Source organism: Phalangium opilio, unplaced genomic scaffold, assembly GCF_054372755.1.
Source record: "Phalangium opilio isolate 3A_F unplaced genomic scaffold, DU_Popi_V2 ptg000031l_1, whole genome shotgun sequence".
Taxonomy (NCBI): Eukaryota; Metazoa; Arthropoda; class Arachnida; order Opiliones; family Phalangiidae; genus Phalangium; species Phalangium opilio.
This window is the reverse complement of record NW_028324158.1, coordinates 8,362,044-8,375,467: the sequence shown is the minus strand read 5'-3', so window position 1 is coordinate 8,375,467 and position 13,424 is coordinate 8,362,044. Positions and strand designations below refer to the sequence as shown.

General features: G+C 35.0%; 1 protein-coding gene across 2 annotated transcripts; it reads right to left on the bottom strand.

Annotated features, from left to right (window-relative positions):
- Nucleotides 1-609: 609 nt before the first annotated feature.
- fwe (calcium channel flower) lies at nt 610-8,004 on the bottom strand. 2 transcript variants are annotated; one of them, XM_089869943.1, is made up of 8 exons: nt 7,937-8,004; nt 7,628-7,797; nt 7,479-7,551; nt 7,264-7,389; nt 7,070-7,177; nt 6,419-6,497; nt 6,149-6,172; nt 610-3,308 (listed from the first exon to the last, which is right to left on the bottom strand). In XM_089869943.1, exons 2-8 carry the CDS (start codon nt 7,728-7,730, stop codon nt 3,132-3,134), a joined length of 690 nt encoding a protein of 229 aa, XP_089726069.1. In that variant the 5' UTR covers nt 7,731-7,797; nt 7,937-8,004; the 3' UTR covers nt 610-3,131. The 2 variants fall into 2 exon arrangements, with proteins under 2 accessions (XP_089726069.1, XP_089726070.1); XM_089869944.1 differs by having other exon boundaries at nt 7,628-7,866; nt 7,937-7,975.
- Between the last annotated feature and the right edge of the window lie 5,420 nt (nt 8,005-13,424).

The following is a 13,424-nucleotide window of genomic DNA, read 5'->3' as shown; positions in this document are numbered from 1 at the left end:
CATTTGTCAAGGTAATATTTGTGTGTAGGTGATGAACCAGAATGTAAATGGTGACACAGGAGCCAACATTAACTTTAAAGCGAGTATAAACTACTACCGCTAGTTCTTCAAATATATATATATATATATATATATATATATATATATATATATATACTAGCTGTTACCCGCGGCGTCGCTCGCTTGTAATAAGAACTTCCTTAAAAATGATATAAAGAATGGGTAGATTTTACTGATGACTAATATTTTTGTAGCACCCTAGGAGCAAAGGCACTCGGCGTTGCCCGTCAGCCCGTCAGGACATTTTTATTACTTTTTTTTCACTCGGTGTACTAAATGTTTACAAAATCGGTTGAAAAGCGCGGACTTTGTTGCATAGAGAAGATTTTTTACATTTCTGGGCGCCATTTTTTAAGATGGCGGCGGATTGGGGGAAATCTTTCTTAGTACGCGCCTACTATTTATGAGTAACGTTCCTGCAAATTTTCAGCCTTCTATAGGGCAAGCGGTTTGGGCTGGGCGTTGATTATCAGTCAGTCTGTCAGTCAGTCAGGACTTTGATTTATATAGATATAGATATAGATAGATATACACATCTTACAATATATATTCACTCAAAAACATTTATTTCTGATTAGACGCAAAAGAAATTAAATTAAATTACCCTTTTAATACTAATACAATTAATCATTTGCAAGTTTTACAACATCACATTTATTCTTCTGGTTGTTTGTTTTTTTAAAATGTTATATAAGATTTATTCTTTTTGGTTTATTTCATTTTTACAAAATTATAATTATTAATTAAACTAGTTGTCGACGAAGATTAGATTACACAAGTTTATTTATACATATATATCAATTTTTTAATCTCGTTTAATTGGGTTTTTTTTAATTACTACAGTACACAATTAAGAGGACATTTTTTTTTAGCTAGCTACGTTTCAAAACCTTTAAAAGTAGTTTATCGCGTGACTAGATGTATCCCACATTAACTAAGTTGCTTTTATGTTTATTTGTTTATTTGTTTGTTTATTTATGGTTTTATCGTTATAATTAAACCATCAAACACCTCGATCATCTGTCGTCTTTCCCACGTGTTATTGTTTACAAAACCGCCTATAACTCTCATACAACATTTCTCCGTTAATATGTTTTTAATCCCTGTCATTAAACAATTAATCAACTTAGTTAATTGAATTATTTATTTATATAATTATGGAATAATAATTAAGCAGTTAAATATATAGGTTTTGATCATGTTCACACAGTTATGTTTACGCAGGTTTATAAGATATGTTAATTTTAACTTACATTGGGGGGTTTTACGTTGTCCTGAAAATTAGTAACACCAAAAGTGAATAGCCTACTACGTACGTAGTAGCCTATTCACTTTTGGTAACACGATGTGCAAATTATTATACATTAACGTGCAAAAGTGTAAATTAATTATAAAATACCAGTAATGAGTGACTTAATTAAAATTAAAACTAAGCTAAATAAAATTGAGTTAGTATATAATTTTTAACAGTTTAATTAGTTTTTGTATTGAAAGAACTTATTTTACTAATTTAAATTTACTAATTTAAATTCAAGATTTATATCAAACTATAGGTAGATTAAATTCAAAGTTTCAACAATGATATAACAATATTAATAACGTTTATAATATATGCTTGGTTAATAAGTGGTAGCGAATTATTATCAGTACATTTATGTACTATTTCAACAAATTTATTTGAGTAGCTATTAAATTTATATAATTACAAAATTTTATACATAATTCTTAAGACATTATTTTTTAATAGATATGCAGAGTATAAGGGTTCTGTAAAATGGTGATACCTTTAAGGGGTTCTCCCAGAAGCTTGCAGCACCCTCTCTGCCAGTTCTAGGGAAAACACTGCTGGTTCTCTGAAAATTTGCTAGCTCTCAGAAAGATCCTGCTAATTCTCGGAAAAATCCTGCTAATTCTCGGAAAAATCCTGCTAATTCTCGGAAAGATCCTGCTAATTCTCGGAAAAATCCTGCTAATTCTCGGAAAAATCCTGCTAATTCTCGGAAAAATCCTGCTAATTCTCGGAAAAATCCTGCTAATTCTCGGAAAAATCCTGCTAATTCTCGGAAAAATCCTGCTAATTCTCGGAAAAATCCTGCTAATTCTCAGAAAGATCCTGCTAATTCTCGGAAAGATCCTGCTGGCTCTCTAAAAAAACTCTGCCAGCTCACAGAAAAACCCTGCCAGCTCACAGAAAAACCCTGCCAGCTCACAGAAAAACCCTGCCAGCTCACAGAAAAACCCTGCCAGCTCACAGAAAAACCCTGCCAGCTCACAGAAAAACCCTGCTAGCTCACAGAAAAACCCTGTCAGCTCACAGAAAAACCCTGCTAGCTCACAGAAAAACCCTGTCAGCTCACAGAAAAACCCTGCTAGCTCTCTAAAAAAACCCTGCTAGTTCTCCTAAAAATCATGCTAGCTGGCATGATTTTTTCAAGGCTGTTTCACACCTCAAATTATCACCATTTTAACAAAACCCTGTACACTTTCAATACAAAAACTAATAAAAAAATATACTAAAACTGTAAAATCCATTCTAAAAAAATTACTTTTACTAGTAAAAAAGGACTAAAAAGTTAATGTTAACAAACAGTAGGCCTACTTATTTAAATTTAGTTAAATTATTATGCTATGCTTAAATACATACATATATCATCATTAAACTATTAATTAAAGCTCCTGATTTAGTTAATTAAGGCCTATTAACAATCAAGGGTGTGGTTGTCTACACTTCAGGTTAATTAATTATAATTACCTATTAATTTTAATTTATTTGAAGGGAAATAAAGGCGGTGGCGGAATGTTAATTGATCATTATAGTAATAAATTTCTTATTATTAATCACCCCCAAAAATTAATTAGAAAAAATAGGCCTATAAAACATTTTGCATACGAAAATAAGTTTGTATTAATTACCCTAATACTCTTTTTGTTTTTATATATTTTGTTGTTGTTGTTGTTGTTGTTGTTATTTTGGTGTATGAAAGTTACAGATTTGTAACTATTTTGTTTGTTTTTTAATCCAAATGCTAGAAATTTCTGATTGTTGTTATTTTAGGTTACTAGATTTGCTTTTACGATTTTCTATAACCACCCTCTATATCATTGTAGGCAGGTGGAGCTTCCGAGCCACCATAACCTCCTCCACCACCCCCTGCGACATATTGGTTAGCGCTGTTCACAAATTGACCAGGGTTATTCATAAATTGCTGAGTGCCCGCTTGAACTTGGTTTGCCACAAATTGGTTAGCCTAAAAGGGCCGGGTTATTAGTTAAGTCTGTTAATCAAATAGGGGTTATATTTGCAAGACAAATTTAAGTGTGAAAGACATTTCAGCAAATAATATTTAAATGCAAAACTCAGGGGAAACAAAACCAGGAAAACTCTGGGATATTTGTGGGAAAAAAACCAGGTAAATGTATGGGAAGAAACCTGGGAAAAAAACCAGGGAAATGTATGGGAAGAAACCTGGGAAAAAACTCAGGGAAATGTATGGGAAGAAACCTGGGAAAAAACTCAGGGAAATGTATGGGAAGAAACCTGGGAAAAAACTCAGGGAAATGTATGGGAAGAAACATGGGAAAAAACTCAGGGAAATGTATAGGAAGAAACATGGGAAAAACTCAGGGAAATGTATAGGAAGAAACATGGGAAAAAACTCAGGGAAATGTATAGGAAGAAACATGGGAAAAAACTCAGGGAAATGTATGGGAAGAAACATGGGAAAAAACTCAGGGAAATGTATGGGAAGAAACATGGGAAATTTTATGGGGAAGAAACCCGGGAAATTTTAAGGGGAAGAAACCCTGGGAAATTTATGGGGAAGAAACCCTGGGAAATTTATGGGGAAGAAACCCTGGGAAATTTATGGGGAAGAAACCCTGGGAAATTTATGGGGAAGAAACCTGGGAAATTTATGGGGAAGAAACCTGGGAAATTTTAAGGGGAAGAAACCTGGGAAATGTATGGGAAGAAACCCGGGAAATTTTATGGGGAAGAAACCCGGGAAATTTTAAGGGGAAGAAACCTGGGAAATTTTAAGGGGAAGAAACCCTGGGAAATTTATGGGGAAGAAACCCTGGGAAATTTATGGGGAAGAAACCTGGGAAATTTATGGGGAAGAAACCCTGGGAAATTTATGGGGAAGAAACCTGGGAAATTTATGGGGAAGAAACCTGGGAAATTTTAAGGGGAAGAAACCTGGGAAATGTATGGGAAGAAACCTGGGAAATGTATGGGAAGAAACCCGGGAAATTTTATGGGGAAGAAACCCTGGGAAATTTATGGGGAAGAAACCCTGGGAAATTTATGGGGAAGAAACCCTGGGAAATTTATGGGGAAGAAACCCTGGGAAATTTATGGGGAAGAAACCCTGGGAAATTTATGGGGAAGAAACCCTGGGAAATTTATGGGGAAGAAACCCTGGGAAATTTATGGGGAAGAAACCCTGGGAAATTTATGGGGAAGAAACCTGGGAAATTTTAAGGGGAAGAAACCTGGGAAATTTTAAGGGGAAGAAACCCGGGAAATTTTATGGGGAAGAAACCCGGGAAATTTTAAGGGGAAGAAACCCTGGGAAATTTATGGGGAAGAAACCCTGGGAAATTTATGGGGAAGAAACCCTGGGAAATTTATGGGGAAGAAACCCTGGGAAATTTATGGGGAAGAAACCCTGGGAAATTTATGGGGAAGAAACCCTGGGAAATTTATGGGGAAGAAACCCTGGGAAATTTATGGGGAAGAAACCCTGGGAAATTTATGGGGAAGAAACCTGGGAAATTTTAAGGGGAAGAAACCTGGGAAATGTATGGGAAGAAACCCGGGAAATTTTATGGGGAAGAAACCCGGGAAATTTTAAGGGGAAGAAACCCGGGAAATTTTAAGGGGAAGAAACCCTGGGAAATTTATGGGGGAAGAATCCTGGGAAATTTTAAGGGGAAGAAACCCTGGGAAATTTATGGGGAAGAAACCTGGGAAATTTTAAGGGGAAGAAACCTGGGAAATTTTAAGGGGAAGAAACCTGGGAAATGTATGGGAAGAAACCCGGGAAATTTTATGGGGAAGAAACCCGGGAAATTTTAAGGGGAAGAAACCCGGGAAATTTTAAGGGGAAGAAACCCTGGGAAATTTATGGGGAAGAAACCCTGGGAAATTTATGGGGAAGAAACCCTGGGAAATTTATGGGGAAGAAACCCTGGGAAATTTATGGGGAAGAAACCCTGGGAAATTTATGGGGAAGAAACCCTGGGAAATTTATGGGGAAGAAACCCTGGGAAATTTATGGGGAAGAAACCCTGGGAAATTTATGGGGAAGAAACCCTGGGAAATTTATGGGGAAGAAACCCTGGGAAATTTTAAGGGGAAGAAACCCTGGGAAATTTTAAGGGGAAGAAACCCTGGGAAATTTTAAGGGGAAGAAACCTGGGAAATTTTATGGGGAAGAAACCTGGGAAATTTATGGGGGAAGAATCCTGGGAAATTTATGGGGGAAGAATCCTGGGAAATTTGTGGGGGGAAGAAACCTGGGAAATTTATGGGGAAGGAACATGGGATATTTGTGGCAAAGAAACCTGGGAAATTTATGGGGGAAGAAACCTGGGAAATTTATGGGGAAGAAACCTGGGAAATTTATGGGGAATAAACCAGGGAAATTTATGGGGAATAAACCAGGGAAATTTATGGGGAAGAAACCTGGGAAATTTATGGGGAAGAAACCTGGGAAATTTATGGGGAAGAAACCTGGGAAATTTATGGGGAAGAAACCTGGGAAATTTATGGGGGAAGAAACCTGGGAAATTTATGGGGGAAGAAACCTGGGAAATTTATGGGGAAGAAACCTTTTCCTGACTTTTACAAAGATAATAAATTTCCCCAAGTTTCCTTGAATTTTTGGTCTACAATTGATTTCCCTGACATTTCCAGGTTTGTATGAACCCAAATATATAAGGGAAAGTTGGGAAAGACACTGTTATTGCAAATGAGAAGGCTATGATCTATTTCAACCTTAAAAAAGATCATTTAAAAGACCTTTCTAACATTGAAACAGATTCTATAAAACCTTCAGGTTAAAATTAGTAAAATTATTCTCACTTGGTTAGCCACAAACTGATTAGCCTGCGTAAAATCAAAAATTTCCCATTAGATTCATCATAATTAAAAATCAACCTCCCAAATAAAATAAATAAAAAAGTTTTGACTAAAATTATATTAAAACTTTTAAATATTTATTTTTATACAAACATATTGAAAATAAAAATTTCTGGGCTTTTTTTTTAAGGACACTTTAGGAATTATTTAAATCATCGGAAATAATTTAATTAAGATCTTTTAATTTATTCTAAAGAATTTGGTGGCTTATACCTGGGAATTTTGGTTGGCACCACCCCCTATCAAATTTGACGTGCTAGCTGCCCTTGTTCTCATGACTGACAAATCCGCCCTGAAAATAATTAGAAACAATTGTTTTTATTTAAAAAATGATCAATTTAACCGTAAAAATGATCAATTTAACCGTAAAAATGATCAATTTAACCGTAAAAATGATCAATTTAACCGTAAAAATGATCAATTTAACCGTAAAAATGATCAATTTAACCGTAAAAATGATCAATTTAACCGTAAAAATGATCAATTTAACCGTAAAAAAGGATCAATTTAACCGTAAAAATGTGATCAATTTAACCGTAAAAATGTGATCAATTTAACCATAAAAATGTGATCAATTTAACCATAAAAATGTGATCAATTTAACCATAAAAATGTGATCAATTTAACCATAAAAATGTGATCAATTTAACCATAAAAATGTGATCAATTTAACCATAAAAATGTGATCAATTTAACCATAAAAATGTGATCAATTTAACCATAAAAATGTGATCAATTTAACCATAAAAATATGATCCATTTAACCATAAAAATATGATCAATTTAACCATAAAAAATTAAAAATCATCAATTTAACCCATAAAAATAGTCATTAAACACTTAAGATAATCATATTTAACTTACTTCTTTCCTAAAGCCAATACTCCATATAAACTACCAGCAACAAAAATTAGACCCGAGCCAAAAATTGTCGAAAACCCTGGGCATGTTATGATTGGAAGAATAGCCAAGCTGTGACCAAAATAGTAAACAAATCAATAATTGTCAAGGAAACAGAACTAATTTACTTTTAATGTCAATTAGAAATAATTACTTACACCACATAGATTATAGCTCGCATCCACAGAGGTTTTTGATCAAAAAACTTCCCTGGTGCTTGAGCAAAATCTAAAAATGGGCACAGACAAGGGGATTCCACGACTACCACAAAAAGTCCAATACACCTAAAAACAAATGTCAAATACTTGTGCTTTAATTTAATTAACAGGTCTAATTAATTAAATCTTAAAGTTAAATTTAAGATTCTTCTTACATTTGCATTATTCCAGCCAAAAGACAGCTAGGGTAAATGGTAACACAAGCAAATGCTCCCAAACCAATGGCAACTTTATCAAATCAGGAAACTTTTAAGTATTGATCCTTTCTTGAGATATTACTATAGATATCAAATTTGTGACTTACTTATTGGTCCCGCAGTGGCTACAAATTTGACCGTATGTTTTAGCCACCATGGGGAATCATCAGCGGGAGCTGGGGGTTTGTTATCAAGAGGTTGGGGGTCCATTTCTTAACCTTTAGAGGTTTTCTTAAGATCTTTAAAGATTTTTTTTCAACCAAGGCTTAGATCCTTCCTGTAAAGATTTCAGTCCTACCTTCAAAATAAGTATACTTTTTCGCGACTGTCGTTCTTGACTACACCGCTAAAATTATATTAACCCTAATTTGAAGTCTCACATTAATTAAAGTGATTAAAATCCAAGGAAAACTTACGATTTTGCCAAGGATCTGTCCGCGATCACGGGGCCATAAATGACGTATGACGTCGTAAAAATAGACGGGGGTAGTAGGGGGTTTCAGGGATTGTATAATGTAAGCGTCGCCATCTATATTCCGCTATAGAAATTTTAGGCGCAATTCAGAAAAGGCGCGAGTTTTCAAATTTTGGCGGGAACGTGGAACGGTGGATGTTATAAAATTTTCTATTCAATTAAAGTAACCACGTTAACTCGCTAATTTTTTTATTTTTTTGCCTGATTCTTGGAAGAAAGCTTTGGTTTTAGAGGTGGGGCTGCATAGTTTTTCGCCTAGCAGCAAGAGGGTTCCAGGCAGTCTTGGAAATAGCACAGGTCCACAGGTCAAAAACCAGTTTATTAATTGCTCGGACCAGTTTTTTTATTCAAAATCCGGGAGTTACTGGTCCTTGGGACCAGTTTATTAATTGAGAATTTTTATGAAAATTCAGGAGGGACCAGTTTAAAAATTCTAGACATTATAAATTTCTACTCCATGGATATAGTCTCCTAGCCTTGACATTTTCTAATTCTTTCTTTCCTTGCTACAACCACTGCCCACTCGATCACGCTTTGGCTTCACACGCTTTGCTATAGATTATAGAAGCCCCTCCACACAATGTTTTTCCTATGTAAAAGCGCGTGTTGGTAATTTTGAGCTTTTTCGCTCGAAAAATCCAAGGAGCCAGCTTTTAACATGACCGGCTATGGGAGGAACACCGTTATTTTGCCCTAATTTTGAAACTATTGGTGCAAACCTCTTGAAATTTTAAAGAGATGTGAAAAAACAACGTTTGCTATGTTTTGGAAATTTTGAAAAGTTTCCCTTCTTTTTTTTGTATAAATATTAGAACGAAAATTAGCCCTACTTAAAGGGCTTGGTCTTGGAACGGTTTAATAAGTTTCTTCCGTTTCACTTGTTCGAATCTCTTGAAATTTTAGTGAGAGGCACATTGAACGGTTTTAAGTTATGATGCAAAGTTTCGAAGTTTTCAAAGAAACAATTCACTTCCAAAAAATTCATTAAAATTGTGTTTGTGCATAATCCTACAACCTATTTAGTCGCTTAGGGAAATTTTAGGAAAAGGACTATTCGTTTTAAAAGTTCGAAATTTTCCACAATAATTTAAAAACTTTAAATATGCCTTTCACTAAAATTTCAAGAGACTCGAACCAGTGAAGCTGAAAGAAACAAATTTAAACTGTTTGAGACTAAGCCATTAAATTATGGTTCATTTTCGTTTTAATGTTGTTACAAAAAGCTTTGTAAGAGAAAAACTTTGCACAAAAATACCAAACATTATTTTGCAAATCTCATTAAAATTTCAAAAGATTTCAACCAGTATTTTCAAAATTAGGACGGAAATGTTAAGAGTTAACTCTGATTTTTGACATAATTTTGCATCTATAGCCCGATCGAGTGGGCTGTGCGTCAACGAAATACTCCCTTAATTTTTCAATAGGATTAGTAAAAAATAAATTAGGGATAGGGTCACTGGTCCCAAGGACCAGTTTAATATTGTAGACGCTGGGGGTCACTGGTCCCGAGGACTAGTTTCAAAAAAATCCTTATTTCCAAGACTGGTTCCAGGATCGATCCCGGAATGTGGCACCATCAAAACTTGCTGAGGTTAACGGTTAATATAGGCCTAGTGCATTGTCGGTTATCTGTGGCATAGGGGCTAGCCACCTGTAAAAAAGCTAGGCAAAGCTTAGATTATTATGGTGAAAATGGTGCTGTACTTTAGAAAATGTTCCATAACTTTCCATATCAGGTTGATATACATCCTGCATTGTTGGTATCTGTTTTTAGAAGCTGTGAAAGTTCCAGAAGAGGCCTTAATATTGTTTATAAACCAATTATGACTTAAAAGTACCTCATGGCATACCCATTTTAATTGGTCGGCGACATAGCGTTTGGGGAACACTGCTCTAACCCATAAAAGTTAGAAAGGTCAATCTCTTAACCACTCTATTCAGATGATATTTAATCCCAAGAGGTACTACCCCTCTTATATCCCTATCAGCGGTTTTTTTAAGGAAAAGCTTTTAAGAACCTTATAAAGCTCGGTTGCTCCTTTCTTAACATCCCTTCTCTCTCAAGGGAAATCTGACTTCCGGTGGTGAAGATATTATAGTAAAGTAGTCTCCTCAAGTCTTCTATCAGTGTGATCGATGGCGCCCTCTGCCATTGACGGTCTCTCTAACTTCTCCGTTACCATAACTACCAGACTCTTACCATCCTCGTTACCCAGTTACTCCTGTTGCTCGAAACTTTTCTCTCTACATGCCTCCAAAAAGTTGGACAGAAAGATCGAAGGCCATAATAATCTTTCTTATCGCTTTCATAAGGTCGTGGGCTAAGGCTTATCAAGCAAGAACCCTTGAAATAACTATTTATTTAAAGGCAATATGTGCTCATGTCATAGCCCTTGAGTTTTCTTAAAATACTCTGTGACTAAAGTTGGTCCTCATCGCCCAATTACTAGGTCTGTTGACGACACAGCGCTCCCCTTTCGACAGTGTCTATAGTCTGCTACCACGAACTTTCTCGTGACGTCACCCCCCCCCCTATCTCTTCCCTCGGTTTTAGCAACCATATTGGAAGTTGTCAGCTCAGGCCATACAATTTAGACTACCAATATTGACGTCACGTCCCCGTAGCTTCTCCCCTCTCAGTACCACTCTATTACAAGACCAAACAAATAAGCACAAATACTGATCAACTGTTGACCATGTAGTTCTCAGTATCGTGACGATTTCACCCTTTGGGTGACCCATAATGCATTGCATCTTAACGGTTCTTGTTTCACAGACCATGACCCCCGACCTAGAAACGACACCCACATACGTCCTTATACAGTTTCAACTTTGAAATGGCCAACGCACTAGCTTTGCTACCTGGTAATAAAGACGGTAACCCAAGTGCAACGCGTTTATAGGTAAACCTAGATGAACTGCAGAGGAAAGGGATCGTTGCTGGGTAACCGTTTATCCAAGGTATTTCTCGCGTATCTTGGTGCTTTAAAATGTACAGTTACTATCTCTGCATGGCCTTTCTTGACGCTAACGAGTATTCCAATTTATTTCTTGTTTCGAAGTTTAAAACCGAAAGAAAAAGAAATTACAATTATTATGGAATTTTTCTCTAGTTGTCTGAGAGAGATTCGATTTCAAGCAGTAATAGAACCATGGACCAATAAATGCGGGACATGACTCTGGTACTAAGAGAGACACGTTAACTTGTAGAGGCACGCACCTAACGGCAACAAATTAGAAAATTTGAGCTACGTCATATCGGTTACGTGGAATTAAATAACACATATGAGACATACATGACTTCGACGTGAACCTTTTTTGACAGAAATAATTTTTAACCACGGTGATAGAATGCTGATTATTTAATGTTTAAGTGAGGTTAATTTAGTGGGGGGGGCGTTAGTTTTGTAATTCAAATGATTTATTTATTTAATAAACTGATATAAAAATAATTAATCAATCACACGAAAACATTTTTGCATTCACCATTCTGTTTTAACCAGCTTTCTCTGAAAAATTATGAGAGAGTCATGTCCCCTGATAGTACTTTCGTACATGTAGTTTTTATCACCAGTAATTGGGTTCTATGCACTCGTAGAACTGTTCTGAACGTTAAAAGCCGCCTTTCGTAGTAAAGGTTTCGCGTTTTTGTCGTTTTCGGAGCTGTATTGTTTACAGCTCATAAAATCTACGAATTCAGATAGTAAGCTTTTCAATTTCATTCTCTTTTTTAAATTTTATTTTGAGGGGGTCCAAATATTCCGTATTTTAACAGTGTTCTTTATCTTGGAGAGACAAGTTTTGCTTTTCTTATTTTGAAAAATAAAAAAAAATCTAAATGACTTTAAACTAGTTTTGATAATATTTAAGGTATTTTCTTCGGGTCATACGATGTCTAATCTTAAAAACAAACTTCAGTATTATCTTACACGGCAAATGTTTCTACGTGAATTTTCTTTGATAACATTAATTCAAGCAGTCTTTGCTAAGTACCTTTATTCTGCCATTTTAAATTAATTAGTACAGGGTGTTCAAAAAGGTTAATTATAGGATTTTAGTACTGTTTGATGGTTCTATGGGAAGATTTAATTTCTATAACATTTTGCCTAAAGGGCCACAAAAATGAGTTATGATTAGATGCCTTTTTATTAAATTAGGCATTGTCCTGTACAGTTTCTTACTTAATTATAAGGGGGTTCAACTTCACCCTTTATGTAACACCTTGTATACAAAATCCATTTCAATTTCATAATCCCTAATTAATTCGAAATTAATATTAAATTTATCCACCTGTTTAAAGAAATTGTTATTACACCATCGTAAAAACTTTATAAACTAGTTTTGCTCGGAACCAAAATTGAGTTCTATTAAATTCTAAATTTTATAAAGTCTGGTCACTATGTATCCCCCTATCCCTCCCCCATTTTTGACGTAAGTCGCTTTCTCCTCCAATCAAAGGCGCTCGATTATCCCATTTGGCCCCCTTTTACTCTTTGATAGTAAGGGGGAGTTTTTACCGTTTTCCTTCATTCCGACACTATCCGTTTCGTCAGTTAGTTCGCGACCCGAACGAAACAAGACATTGTTATTTATTATATAAGATACACTCATTTGATAAAGGTAAATATATATTTTATTAAACTTGATGGTTTTCCTTGAATGCTTTGGCTAGTTCACCTTCGTATCTTCATTCGTTTGAAGTGTAAACGTGTCTTCATTCGTTTGAAGTGTAAACGTGTCTTCATTCGTTTGAAGTGTAATTGCATCTTTATTCGTTTGAAGTGTAAACGTATCTTCATTCGTTTGAAGTGTAAACGTATCTTCATTTGTTTGAAGTGTAAACGTATCTTCATTCAATTGAAGTGTAAACGTATCTTCATTCAATTGAAGTGTAAACGTATCTTCATTCAATTGAAGTGTAAACGTATCTTCAATCGTTTGAAATGTCATATATTTATGATTTTGTTTAATTGATAATATTCCTTATTGTCTGCGTCTGGGATATGCCCATATATATGTGTGTTGTATATGTGTGTTTTAGGTGTATAAATAGATGGTTTATTTTTTTTTTCTTGTTTTAAACCGCGATCCCTAATTTATTTCTTGGTGAAATTAACGCATATTAATTATTAATCACTTTCTATAAAGATTATATCGCGTCAGGGCGTTCGTTTTTAATAAATAATTTTCAATGTCGAGATTGTCGTATCTATATTGAAGATATCGCTAATAATTTGTTTGATAAGTTTGAGACAATACTGAATGACACATTGTCTTATGAATCTATCTGTTTACGATTAAAATCCCCCTGCTGATATAATAACTAAATATAAATGATAATGCAGCATGGTGTTTTCCAAGAAGGATTTTAAGATTTCAGGGCCAAGTACAGTATGTTCTATGAGTAGTAAATTTTGAGTCGAAAATGT